This window comes from Prionailurus viverrinus, chromosome B4 (assembly GCF_022837055.1).
Source record: "Prionailurus viverrinus isolate Anna chromosome B4, UM_Priviv_1.0, whole genome shotgun sequence".
In the NCBI taxonomy this organism is placed as follows: domain Eukaryota; kingdom Metazoa; phylum Chordata; class Mammalia; order Carnivora; family Felidae; genus Prionailurus; species Prionailurus viverrinus.
This window is the reverse complement of record NC_062567.1, coordinates 113,933,681-113,948,212: the sequence shown is the minus strand read 5'-3', so window position 1 is coordinate 113,948,212 and position 14,532 is coordinate 113,933,681. Positions and strand designations below refer to the sequence as shown.

The 14,532-nt window shown below is 39.2% G+C and overlaps 1 protein-coding gene across 3 annotated transcripts in view; it reads left to right on the top strand.

The window, feature by feature from the left end:
* Window positions 1–14,532, top strand: part of LOC125170709 (uncharacterized protein C3orf20 homolog) — a 136,340-nt gene that overhangs the window by 88,128 nt on the left and 33,680 nt on the right. For all 3 annotated transcript variants that reach the window (XM_047867394.1, XM_047867396.1, XM_047867395.1), the window contains 2 exons: window positions 2,901–3,060; window positions 4,961–5,186. In XM_047867394.1, the coding sequence (XP_047723350.1) occupies window positions 2,901–3,060; window positions 4,961–5,186 (386 nt within the window). The remainder of the gene's footprint in view (window positions 1–2,900; window positions 3,061–4,960; window positions 5,187–14,532) is intronic.

Here is a 14,532-nt window from a genome sequence, read left to right as displayed (position 1 = left end):
TAAATAAATAAATAAATAAAATAAAATAACAATTGTCTTTACCTCTTCTTAATTAATGTTTGATTAACTCAAATTGAACTGACTATAGTTCCAAATTAGACTCACATACAACTTAATGAAAAACAATCTCATATATTAAAATTTTTTTTAATGTTTATTTTTGAGAGACAGAGAGGGACAGAGCATAAGCAGGGGAGGGGCAGCGAGAGAGAGGGAGACACAGAATCTGAAGCAGGCTCCAGGCTCTGAGCTGTGGGCACAGAGCCCGATGCGGGGCCCAAACTCATGAGTCGTGAGATCACGACCTGAGCGGAAGTTAGACGCTTAACCAACTGAGCCACCCTGATGCCCCACAATCTCATATATTTTAAAGTGTTTATATTTTTAATATATCTTGCTCCCCTTTAAGTACCTCAAATGCATATTTATAACACTAAGCAAAATATTCTCAAGTTATTAATTTTTGTAAAGCAAATTAAATTGGGGGGAATCTCAAGTTCTCTTAAATATTCTAATTATATTTTTGAACTTAGTCAAATTATCTTCAACTTTAAAACTTAATAATCACAAGTCTAAAATCAGTTGACTCAATTTAAATTGAAAGCCCAAGAGTCACCTTAGATTCTCTAATTTACCAAAACTTCTTTAATATTTCAAATGTAACAAATACACAATATTATCCCAATGATTCAAAATTCACTTATACACATTAAAGTTTTAACATTGTCAGATTACTTTATCTCTCTATTTGAATTCTAAACTTTTCTAAGGATTATTTAATCCACCAAATTTTTGAGACTGATACTCAGGACCTAAGACATATGTTTTCAGGTAATTTTTATCAACATCTCAGGTGGATTCTCTCAGTCCTTTTTAGAGTCATTGTAACAAGGGAGTTCAAGCCTGAGCCCTTCAGATAGGGTTGATTTTTCCCAGGTTCAAATTAAAATCTCAACTTTATTATCTGATTTCTGTAGACCAAATTTCTTAAAACTCTTGCTACCCACTTCATTAAATTCTTCATGACATTGAATTCTGTACTTTCTTCAAATTCTTCCTGGGTAAAGGGCACCTGGGGTACTCAATCAGTCAAGCGTCCAACTTCGGCTCAAATCATGATCTCATGGTTTGTGGGTTCAAGCCCCATGTCAGGCTCTGTGCAGACAGTTCAGAGCCTGGAGCCTGTTTCAGATGCTGTATCTCCCTCCCTCTCTGCCCTTCCCCTCTCATGCTCTGTTTCTCTGTCTCCCTCAAAAATAAACATTTTAAAAAATAAATTCTTCCTAGGTTCTGCTCATGTTTCATATCTTCATCAGGTTCTGTCATAACACACTAAAATTAAGCAAATGACAACTGGATAATGAGTTAGGTATACAATTATGTACATATTTTATATGTAAATATGAAAATGTCCATATAATTATGTATACTTATTAATATATATATAACTGAGTTATCAACAAATTTCCTAGTCACATAATGTCTAATAGCCTCATGATGTACTTCTTTGAAACTTTCTTCTGCTAATTAGAAACTCAACGTTACAAATGTTAAATTTCCTACTTAAGCCGCTGTAACTTTCTGTGCTTCTAACCATGCCCTTGTGCTGTATTGTAATTGTTTTGTTTTCATTTTAATATAGCTGACACACAATGTTACATTATTTTCAGACGTACAACATAGTGATTCAACTTCTCTATACCTTATGCTATGCTCACCACAAGTGTAGCTACCATCTGTTACCATACAACCCTGTAACAATATCATTGACTATATTCCTTATGCTGTGCCATTTGTTCCTGTGACTGACTTATTCCATAACTGAAAACCTGTATCTCCCACTCCCCTTTACCCACTTTGCTCCTCCCCCACCCCCTTCTCTCTGGCAGTCTTCAGTTTATTCTCTGTATCCATAGGTCTGATTCTACTTTTTGTTTGTTTATTCATTTGTTTTGTTTTTAGATTTCTTTTTTTTTTAATTTTTGTAAAATTTATTTATTTGAGAGACAAAGAGAGAGTATGAGCAGGGGAGGGGCAGACAGAGATGGAGACACAGAATTCGAAGCAGGATACAGGCTCCAAGCTGTCAGCACAGAGCCTGACGTGGGGCTCGAACTCACAAACTGCAAGATCATGACCTGAGCCGAAGTCGGACACTTAACCAACTGAGCCACTGAGGCGCCCCTGTCTTTAGATTTCATATATAAGCAAATCATATGGTATTTGTCTTTCTCTGTCTGACTTATTTCACTTAGCATAATATTCTCTAGATCCATTCATTTTGTTGCAAATGGCAAGATCTCATCCTTTTTTATGGCTTCATAATATTCCATCATGAATATTATCACATCTTCTTTATCCATCCATCTATTGATGGACACTTAGGTTGCTTACATATGTTGGCTATTGTAAATGATGCTGTAATAAACATAGGGGTACATATATCTTTTTGAATTAGTGTTTCTATTTCTTTGGGTAAATACCCCATGGTGGAATTATTGGATCATATGATATTTCTATTTTTTTAATTGCAATCATTTACCCATCTACTTCTTCCACAGACTGTGACCTCCTTGAGGATAGGGAGTATGGCTTTTTCTTACCCATTTTTTGGTGTGATAAAATATACATTACATAAAACTTAAACCATAAAATTTTAACCATTTTAAGTGCATAATTCAGTGGCATGAAGTATTCTAACAAGGGAACATGACTTATATGTATCTGTAATCCCAGTTTCTGGCACAGTGCCTGATTGTAAATGTTACTTGATAAACATTTGTTGGACAAGCTACTGAATGATGAATAAATAAATGAACAAATGAATGAATGAATGTTTTATAGCCATATAGTAAGTGTCTATATGAATTATACTATATATGTAATTTCCTGTTTTGAAGCCTTCGAGTTTAACAGACACAATGAAAATAGCTACGTTTGATCCCGTAATGGACATAAGCCCTATGTCTGACATCACAACAGTTATTAAATTAAGAAGACTGCAGAAAAAGGTCAAGCACATCCTACTTCACTGGCTGGATTACTACAGATTTGCTTTAGGTCAGTCATGGAATCCACTGAATTGCTCCATATAACCTGTTCCCATCATTCAGACTTCCAGAGGATCAACATTTGAATGCCTCTTCCTTCCATGGTTCCCAAGGTAGTAAGTTTGTAAACTGTAAAGCACTATACATATAGATTCTTATCTCGGGTCCAGGTGATTAGCCATAGCAAGAAAATCAAAGGAGCTGACCTTAATTTTATTTCCTTTTTCTTTTTAGAGAAGATCATCTATTTGATCACTTCTGTATTTTCACAAGGGAAGGTGCTTTCATATTCATATTTTGGATCAGAAAACACTCTTACTCATCAACCACCATAGTTCAGTCTCCCCACCAAAGCCTCAGTCCTTGCTAATGTCTTCTGTTCATTTGTTGTGTTGAGAAGAAGCCTGTGTACTCCATTAGAATGTACTGTTGGAATGTCGACTCATAGGTGTTTGATTACAGAGTCAGGTCACAGCCAATTCTCATTATTCACAGTAGTTAGGTTCTATAAAATCTCTACAAACACTGAATTAGCCAATCTTGAACCATTGCTCCTAGGATAAACACAGGATGAGGTTCCTTTGAGCCTCTGGTCACAGTATTTTTGTCAGCTTATCATTATGTAACCTTATTTTATGTGTGTCTGTCTGAAGACACCTTATTTAATATATTTTCTTGATACATTAACATTGAACTCATGGCCAATAGCACTATAACTCATGCCTGAGCTAAGCTTATTTACCACATGTATATTCTCTATAAGGCCCATCATAGCCTTCTTGCCACTGGAATGCTGTCTTGCACTTTGGAATGATGACTACACCTGCAGTCCATTTTAAATAGCAAAATCACCAACAAAAAGCACAAAAATGCAAGAACATTGGCACTGAATAGACCACGTAAAGGACACTTGCTTACAGCATGAGAGTGGAAGCAAGAAGGCAGAGCATCACCTTGTTCAAGCTCAACTGGGAAAATGCAAGATACAACTTAAGTTTTGCTTAGCTGTATACATCAACAAGTGACTGTGAAAGTGCCGCAGGTAATGATTTAGGGTTACAAATAAACTTTAGCAAGTAGGCAAATTCATAAGCACAGAATCTGTGAATAATGAGGATTGAATGTAAGCTACATCCAAAAAGTAAGCTTCTCCATTTGAGGAAATAATTTGCTAGTCATTATTATATATAGTAGAGTTTCCCAAAGGATTTGCCACAAATGTTTTACACAGGTACTAAGAAGTGGATATCCTTAGCCCTTAGGGCAGTGGCTGGGCTGGGGTGATTGAGCCCCCTCGGTAGTTGATTCCACCTGTCATGCCATGTTTACCACAACGTGCCATACCAATACATTGTATTTTCTCTTTTATATCATATTTCCTGTGATAAGAATCTACATGTATAGGGGTCAACAGTTTACAATTTTCTGTGTGACTTTAAAAAAAAGTCTAGGAAGCACTGGTCTATTGCATGGTCAAAGCACAGTCTTCAAAATTAAACAAATCTGTTCAAAGTCTGGTTCTGGCTTTTTCTAGCTGAGTGTACATGGACTTATCTGTGATATCATGAAAATAAGAGTACTCACCTCAAGAGGGAACTTATTTCAGTCGGATAGTGCATTTAAAGTGTTTGGCACATTATCTGGCACAAGATAAGCACAGACAATCAAACTCCCATAGATTAGATTAGATTTGTTGATAACCTAGACATTTTTCTGATTACATAGATGCTATGTATCCCCTGGGCAACCAAGAAGTACATTTAAAATAAGAGAAACAACAGAAAGGCCCTTCTGTAAATGGATGAAGGACCATCCATATTATTGAAGCCAGTTTAACCCATACAGCTCAGCCTACACATACCCTGGTCCACTAAAGGTTTTCAGTGATGTATATTCTGTTTACATTTCAGGAATTGAATCCCTGTACATTTGCAAAATACCCAAGTCGCCACAAAAAGTGATCAAGAAACAAAAAGTCTCATCAGCAAAATTTCCTCTGAAACAAAGTACAAAGGAAAAAGATGAGAATAAGGAGTATCTTCAATACCAAAATACCTTCCTAAAACTGAAAGGTATCTTTCAGCCTTCGCCTCTCTATTGCATCCGGAAGACCCCAGTCAGCAATCAGTACCTCAGGTACCAGCCTCATTTGTCTTAACTCATAGTCCAGGTTATGTTTGAAAGAGCTTCAGATGGATGTCTCATTTAGTCCACCTTCAAATGCTGAGCAAGACCTGTTAAATTGCTTCACACAAGAGTTCTTTCTAAGCAGGGTGGGTTAAGCTGTTGCCACTTACATGCTATCAGTGAAACGTTTTTCCTAAACGTGGGACACGTTTATATGTCTAGATTCAAGCATTTGAGTTTTCTCCACCCTGCTTCCCTAGAGGCTGCCCGCTTAGTAGAGGAATTTGAATCTATCAGGAATCAAGACTCAGTTTGTTTTCACCTCTTTGGTGAGTACATGTTTAAAACCTGACCCTATATTTGGGTTGAAAACTCTTGACTCTCTGTGTGGTGATGGTAAATGAGGGCCAGGAGTTACTGCTTCCCTTGCTGTCTCATGCAGTTCTCCTGAGAGAAATGTGCCCTTGTTTTCTTCATCAACATAAAAAGCCAGGTTCTCTTTGCATCTGTATCTCTGGGACTAGCTGCCAAATAGGGATGCTTCTCACCTCAGGTGAAAAAGGCCCAGCCATCACCTCCATCCAGGTCCAGGTGGCAGGGGAGAGGGGAGGGCTTGTTGGAGGAGTGGGCTGGTCTCTATACTGGAATCTACACTGGGTGGCAGCCTTTGGAAGCCACAGGAGAAGCCGCCTCTTCTACCACCGAGTGAACTGCAGGCCAGCTGGGCTGATAATCTGCCAAGATGGCCAGGAGCTGAAAATCCCTAGGGTTCCCAATCCTAATATTGCTTCAGGAACATTATTAAAAACAATAAATTTAAAGAAAAGTGGCAATGGGGCACCTAGGTGGCTCAATTGGTTGGGTGTCTGACTTTGGCTCATGTCATGATCTCACAGTTCGTGGGTTCAAGCCCCGCGTTGGACTAGAGCCTGCTTCAGATTCTGTGTCTCCCTCTCTCTCTCTCTGCCCCTCCACCCCCTCAAAAATAAACACTATTTTTAAAAAAAATAAAGAAAAGTGGCAAATACCATGAGGGGGACATTTCTTGTATTTGCAGCATTGTTAGCAGACTTCACGAGTGCCACTAAGGAAGCCGTGCTGCCTGACACCTGGGCACGGAATGAATTCATTCTACCAAACACTGTCATCTGCCACCTATAGGCATGTGGGCAATCAGCAATACAAAGACTTGGTCCTTGTCCCCCAAAAACTTCAAAGTATTAATTTGTACCACTAATCAATGGAAACTAAGGAAGAAAGTGCTACCAGAGCAGTAGAGATAGAATGCTGGAGTTTTGTGAAGGGAGAGATTTTTTTTAAAGGACTTTCTCCAGGAGACTTTGAATAGGGTCTGGAGTGATGGGGAGAATTTGGATATGCAAGTAGGGAGAGATGGTACTCTAGGGGGAGAGACATGTTATAAGGACAGTGATGGTACTGATAATGTCAGGAATGGTTAACATTTACTGAGCACTCACTATACAGTAAGTACCATGCAAAACACTGTACTTGCCGGATTTAACTCTCATGACACACCTAAGGGGTAAAATTATAATTAATCCCATGCCGCCATCTCCACCCCTCAAAGACACAGCTAGCGAGCAGGAGAGCAGAAATTTGACCAAAGGCATGTAGAGAGGACAGTGCAGGCAAATCAGAGGAATGCTGAGCACTTTGGTTTTGCTTGTGCTTCAGGTGTGGAAGATAGGATAAGCAGGATTGGGGCTAGATCACAGAGGGTTTTGACCCCATGCCAGAACTGGGTATAAATAGCAAAATTAAGTAAATGCTTTAAAATCTGCAGTGATGCAGCAAGCAGACACTATGTGAGGTAGGTCTAAAATGTTTATTTAGACTTTCAAATTTGCTGTGAAAAGTCAAAACATAATCATTTCACATTTAAATGTAGAATTATTTTTATGGCTCAGTTATATGTTGCAATGACATCTGAAGAGATTAATATTAATTTAATAAAGACCCCATTTATTTCTGTAAAAACTTAATGGAAACTTTTAAATCTGTCGTTGAACTCTAAATCCTGAAATAAAAAAGCCTAAAGGCTTAAGCACTGTGCATGAGAAAATCCGTGTTATTATGTCCATCACTTCTACATATGGTTTCCATGCTCCAAGTCAATTTCCAGCCAAATCCTGTGCATGGAGAACAGGCTGACACCTGGCAGAGGGAATACAGCATAATGTCCTGATAACACATTAGCAGAGTGTACAAGCTATGAGACTTTGGTAATCACATACCTCTCTAAGCCTCTGTTTTTCTATCCGTAGAATGGAGGTAATAATACCTACTTCACAAGATTGTGAAAGACTTAAAGATAAGAATACACATACTCAACACACACTCAATACACAGATACACACACATCACAGAAAGAGAGAGAAAAAACGTTCCACTCAAGATGAGCCTAGAATCCAAAATTCCAAAACATCAAAAAAGCTAATTCTGGGACGCCTGTGGGGTTCAGTCAGTTGGGCATCTGATTCTTGATTTCAGCTCAGGTCATGGATCCGGGAACATAGGACCAAGCCCCCTGTTAGGCTCTGTGCTGAGCATGAAACCTGCTTGGGATTCTCTCTCTCTCTCTCTCTCTCTCTCTCTCTCTCTCCTTCTCTAAAATTAAAAAAAAAAAAAAATTTAAAGAAAGCTAATTCTAACAAAGACAATCCAAAAATCAATAGTCAAAAGATGGATTCAATCTAGACAAAATTAAAATAATAGAGCAAATCTATAAAGTACTTAAGAACAGGTACGTTTAGAATCCTCAGGGTGAGTAACGATGGAATAAATAATTTAAAAAAAGAATTCGGAGACATTCAGTTAAGATATAGTGTATTGTTGGGGCGCCTGGGTGGCGCAGTCGGTTAAGCGTCTGACTTCAGCCAGGTCACAATCTCTCAGTCCGTGAGTTCAAGCCCCGCGTCGGGCTCTGGGCTGATGGCTCAGAGCCTGGAGCCTGTTTCCGATTCTGTGTCTCCCTCTCTCTCTGCCCCTCCCCTGTTCATGCTCTGTCTCTCTCTGTCCCAAAAATAAATAAAAAACGTTGAAAAAAAATTTTTTTTTAAAAATAAAAAAAATTAAAAAAAGATATAGTGTATTGAACACACTCAGGTTTACTTCAACTTTGCTAAAACCTTACTATAATGACTGTAAAAACCTCTAAGGCCTATTACATTACATGTTATGTTAGTTAGAATGCTTTCTTTGGGGGGCAAGTAACAGAGAATCCAACTCAAACAAGGACACTTATTACACATTTGTAAATCGAGAGGTAGAGCTACAAGGGAGGCCTCACGCTATAGCCGATTTCATCTCTTTTGTCAAACAGCACTTATGCAGACAGTGCTCAAAGTAAGTTCTGGAGTTGAATTCCATTTTAATTTATAGACTGCTTTAGCTTTAGCAGCATTCTATGCAAAATACTGCACTATGTTGCACAGGTACTACTCCACTCATATTTGAAATTTTGTTCTTAGAGCGCCTGGGTGGCTCAGTTGGTTAAGTGTCTGACTTTGGCTCCGGTCATGATCTCGCGGTTCATGAGTTCAAGCCCCACATCAGACTCTGCTGTTAGCAGGGAGATTGGATCCTCTGTGTCCCTCCTTCTCTGCCCCTCCTTTGTCTGCTCACTCTCTCAAAAATAAACACCTAAGGGCCACCTGGGTGGCTCAGTTGGTTAAGCAACCAGCGCTTGACTTCAGCTCAGGTCATGATCTCAGGGTTCCTGAGATCAAGCCCTGCTTTGGGCTCTGTCCTGACAGTGTGGAGCCTGCTTGGGATTCTCTCTCTCTGTCTCCCCCACCCCCTACTCATGTGTTCTGTCTTTCTTGCTCATAATTAATAAATAAACTTTAAAATTCGGTTATTACTCTTTGAAGCACATTGCATACTTTCCTGATAAGATGGATGGTCCTGTGGACAAAGGGATATGTAAACTTACTCCTGTAGTTCGACCCCATCAGTAATGACTGTGAACCACACTGTAAAGGATGTAGCAACTTGCTTGTGCTTAACAGGAGAAATTAGAGCTAGAATGTGACTCTATGGGGACTTTATAGGTTTGTTAATTGACCTATAGCTATACCTTAATGCGTTTGTGTATTTTTTCATTTCTTTCAGCATTTCGGGACATCCAAACATTACTATACTACCAGCATTTTCCTGTGCATTAAACTCTGCATGTGAAACCTTAACAGTTACTAAAGTTTATAAATACACACATTTAAAAAATTTAAATGGATGTATTGTTTTAATCTGTTTACTGCTCTTTTCAGCTTTATTCAATAAATTACTATCTGATGGTTGCATTGGCGATTATAACTTCAAATGTGCATCATGATAGAAAGTGCCGACTTATTGGGAGGGAATGGAAAGACAAAGTTACCACGAGGAAGGCCCAGGAACCATGTGCTAGAAAGAAATCAGTTCAGTCCTCTAAGAATTGGGTCTGTGGGCTAGCTAAAATAGAAATAAGCTTGTCAAAAAGTAAGGGAAATTACTAAGACTCTCAATATATCAACAGGTATAGAGAGCCAATCTGAATTTCTTAAGCATAAAATAAGATAGTATATATCTCTCACTGACAGCCTGGTTTATGTTAACTGCCTCACATTGGGGAGTTATGGGGTGGTAGAGAGTGCTAAAACCTTGATGCGTGCGCATGTGTGTGTGTGTGTGTGTGTGTGTGTGTGTTTACCCCTCCCTGCCTAGTGGGTTTTCAGTGGCCAGTACTCAGAACCCCAAGGCCTCACATTCATAATCAAGTCCAATAATGGTGGGGTGGTGTCCTGCCCCATGAATATTAGGAATATGAGCAGACCAAGTCTCCAGGCCACCAAGCAGCTTGGTTGGTAGGCACACTAGCTGACACATTAGAATTACTCAGGGATGCTCAGAATGCCTCTTCAGAGCCTCTGATGTTGGTATGCTCTGTGTTCACCTGTTATAGGGTCCTTGTAGGTGAAGCTGGGGATGAAGGAATAAGTGATCATGTGAAAACAAGAGGGTGTTACTGGGTCTGGGAATTCTAGCAGCCTGTTCTTTACAGGATGGAGATCAGAACTTTAAATCCAAACACGCCTGAATTATTTGATGCTAACTCCCTGTCCTGCTCTCAGAGCTCTCTGCTACTGTCCAGCCACTTGCAAAGGTGGTATCGTTAGGTCTCTTGTTACTCTTTAACACTCATATTGTATAGCAAATCATACGTGCTGAAAGTTTTTTTTTTTAATCATTGTGTTCTTTGAGGTATAAGGTAGCTAACTGTAGAAATAGCATTAATACATTTGAAGAAGAAAAACAAAGTGAAAGGATTTGCCTGACCAGATTTCAAGGCCTTTTAGGAAGTGATAGTAACAAAGATATTGTGGTATGGGCACCAGACTTGTTAGATCAATGGAACAGAATAGAGAGCCCCAGTTCAGACCCAGACACATATGGAAATTTGATATACAATAGAGATAGCAATACAAACCAGTGAGGAAAGAATGGATTATTCAATCAATGGTGGTGGGACAATTGGTTATCTATCTACCTACTTACCTATCTTATATTCCTACTACCCATCATAAACTCCAAGCAGATTAAAGAGCTAAATATGAAAAGCCAAATAATAAACTGTTTAGAAGAAAACATAAGGAGGATGTTTTTATCACCTTGAGATAGAAAATAAATTCTTTTTTTATATGTTTATTTATTTTTGAGAGAGAGAGTGTAAGTGTGGGATGGGCAGAGAGAGGGGGACAGACGATCTGAAGCGGGCTCTGTGCTGACAGCAGGGAGCCCGATGTGGGGCTCAGACTCAATAAACAAACTGTGAGATCATGACCTAAGCCAAAGTCAGGGGCTTAACCAACTGAGCCACCCAGGCGCAGGAAAATAAATTCTTAAACCAAACACACAAAAAAACCACAAAAATTAGGGAGAGGGATGATAAGTTTAACTACATTAAAATGAAAGTCTTATGTACAAAAAAAGGAAATGTACAAAAATTTCACTGTAGCGGTTTGCAACAGTTAAAAATAGGAAACTACCTAAATGTCCATAACCAAGAGGATATTTAAATTTTTTGTTGTGGACAACTGCCATTTGTTTTGACCATCCAGCCTCTGAACCAACTTTCTATCTTTGAGAACTCCTCTACTTGCCAAAGTGGAGCACACTTCCAGTATAGATGACCACAATGCCAGATTTTTGCTTTCTCAGTTCCCTCTGAAACTGGGGCCTAGGCACATGACCCAGTTTCTACCAATCCAATGAACCTGGCCCAGATTTCCATGCAGCTGCAGGGGCTGCCCAGACCCTCCAGGCAGGAAGGGGCATCAGCTCTACATGGCTCCCAGAGGCTGTGCCAGCTATTGTTCTCAGGACAGTGTTCTGGGTCAGCAGGGTCCACCAGCAAAGTCAGCCCAGCAGCTGTGGCTGTGGTGTCCGAACTGGACAAGTTCTACAGCATGACTGGGGACATTTTCCCTGGCAGTGGACCCTGCAAGCCTGATTCTTCCACCTTTCCAAAGACTTTCTAAGCTCTTTAGTGCATTCCTTTGTTTTTGTGCATTTGCTTAAATTGGCCAGTTTGTTTCTGCTGCTTGCAACTAAAACCCTAACCCTGATAGATTATGAATTATGATATATTTATGTAACATACATGGGAATGGCATACATCAAAATCAGAGTTAAAAGTTGAGTGAAATCAGGAGATGTCCTTGGGGCTATAAGTTGTATCTGAAATTATAATAATGGAAAAAAATATATATATAGCAAATGTAGTAAAATACTAAGATTTGATAAAGCTTGGTGGTATGTACACAGCTGTTTGTTTTCTTTTTTTAGTATGTAAAGTGTTCTACGTGCACACACTGATATGCATATATATAAACTTTTACTATAATGAATACAGAAGCACTCAGATTCTGAAGGTTTCAGAGCAACAGTATTCTATTGAAATTTTTTGCCTCTCTTTCCAAAAAAAGAAGGCCCATTTCTGAGTTGCCCTGTTTCTAAATTCACTAGTAAACAATATGGCAGGAAAGGAGGGGAAAAAGACGTGACATTGAAAATAGGTTGGGTAGAACATGAAGGCAAGAACTGAAATAACATACTATATTTACATGTGTGGGTTTTATTATCACAAGGAAATATATAATTATCATTTCTCAGAAATGTGCTTCTACCAAGGGGAAGAATCAAGATATTTTGAAAAGCACAACTTCAAAAAACACAACTGGGCATTTATCACATTTACTAAGTTCCTCAGGTTCAGCATAAAGAAAATGAAGCCAACATGGCACAGAAACAGACACTCAGATCAATGGAACAGAATACAGAACCCAGAAATGGACCCACAAACATATGGCCAACTAATCTTTGACAAAGCAGGAAAGAATATCCTATGGAAAAAGACTGTCTCTTGAGCAAGTGGTGCTGGGAAAACTGGACAGCGACATGCAGAAAAATGAACCTGGACCACTTTCTTACACACACACAAAAATAAACTCAAAATGGATGAAAGACCTCAATGTAAGACAGGAAGCCATCAGGGGCGCCTGGGTGGTGCAGTCGGTTAAGCGTCCGACTCCAGCCAGGTCACGATCTTGCGGTCCGTGAGTTCGAGCCCCGCGTTGGGCTCTGGGCTGATGGCTCGGAGCCTGGAGCCTGTTTCCGATTCTGTGTCTCCCTCTCTCTCTGCCCCACCCCCGTTCATGCTCTGTCTCTCTCTGTCCCAAAAATAAATAAAAAACGTTGAAAAAAAATTTTTAAAAAAACACAGGAAGCCATCAAAATCCTTGAGGAGAAAGCAGGCAAAAACCTCTTTGACCTTGGGCACAGCAACTTCTTACTCAACATGTCTCTGGAGGCAAGGGAAACAATAGCAAAACTGAACTATTGGGACCTCATCAAAATAAAAAGCTTCTGTACAGAGAAGGAAACAATCAGCAAAACTAAAAGGCAACCGATGGAATGGGAGAAGATATTTGCAAACGACATCTCAGATAAAGGGTTAGTATCCAAAATCTATAAAGAACTTATCCAACTCAACACCCAGAAAACAAATAATCCAGTGAAGAAATGGGCAAAAGACATGAATAGACACTTCTCCAAAAAAGACATCTAGATGGCCAACCAACACATGAAAAAATGCTCCACATCACTCATCATCAGGAAATACAAATCAAAACCACAATGAGATATCACCTCACACCTGTCAGAATGGCTAACATTAACAACTCAGGCAACAACAGATGTTAGTGAGGATGCGGAGAAAGAGGATCTCTTTTGCATTGCTGGTGGAATGCAAACTGGTGCAGCCACTCTGGAAAACAGTATGGGGGTTCCTCAAAAAATCAAAAATAGAACTACCCTATGACCCAGCAATTGCACTACTAAGTATTTATCCAAGGGATACAGGTATGCTGTTTCGAAGGGGCACATGCACCCCAATGTTTATAGCAGCACTATCAACAATAGCCAAGGTATGGAAAGAGCTCAAATATCCACTGATGGATAAATAGATAAAGAAGATGTGGTATATATATACAATGGAGTATTATTCGACAGTCAAAAAGAATGAAATCTTGCCATTTGCAACTATGTAGATGGAACTAGACAGTATTAAGCTGAGCAAAATTAGTCAGAAAAAGACATATAATATGACTTCACTCATATGAGGACTTTTAAGACACAGAGCAGTTGAACACAAAGGAAGGGAAGCAAAAATAATATAAAAACAGGGTGGGGGGACAAACATAAGAGACTCTTAAATACGGAGAACAAACACGTTTACTGGAGGGGTTGTGTTAGCTAATTTGGATATAAATTTTTAATGGGGCGCCTGGGTGGCGCAGTCGGTTAAGCGTCCGACTTCAGCCAGGTCACGATCTCGCGGTCCGTGAGTTCGAGCCCCGCGTCGGGCTCTGGGCTGATGGCTCAGAGCCTGGAGCCTGTTTCCGATTCTGTGTCTCCCTCTCTCTCTGCCCCTCCCCCGTTCATGCTCTGTCTCTCTCTGTCCCAAAAATAAATAAATGTTGAAAAAAAAATTTTTTAATAAAATTAAAAAAGAAGAAAAGATGAAGCCAACACTGAATATTTTAATGATAATAAAAAATACTCTTCTAGCTACCAGGAATGCCAGTTTTCAGTAACTTAATTAAAATATTTTATTTAACAAATTTCAGCATCACACAAAAATTCTTTAGGTGTAATTAAAATTCACAGAGTTTGTTTTTATAAGCCTCATAACCTCCCAGAAGTTTTGTGGAAACTTATCCCTACATTACAGATGTTAATACTGAAGCATAAAAAAGTCAGAAGATTTACAGTGACACTGAGAGTTAGTGATAGA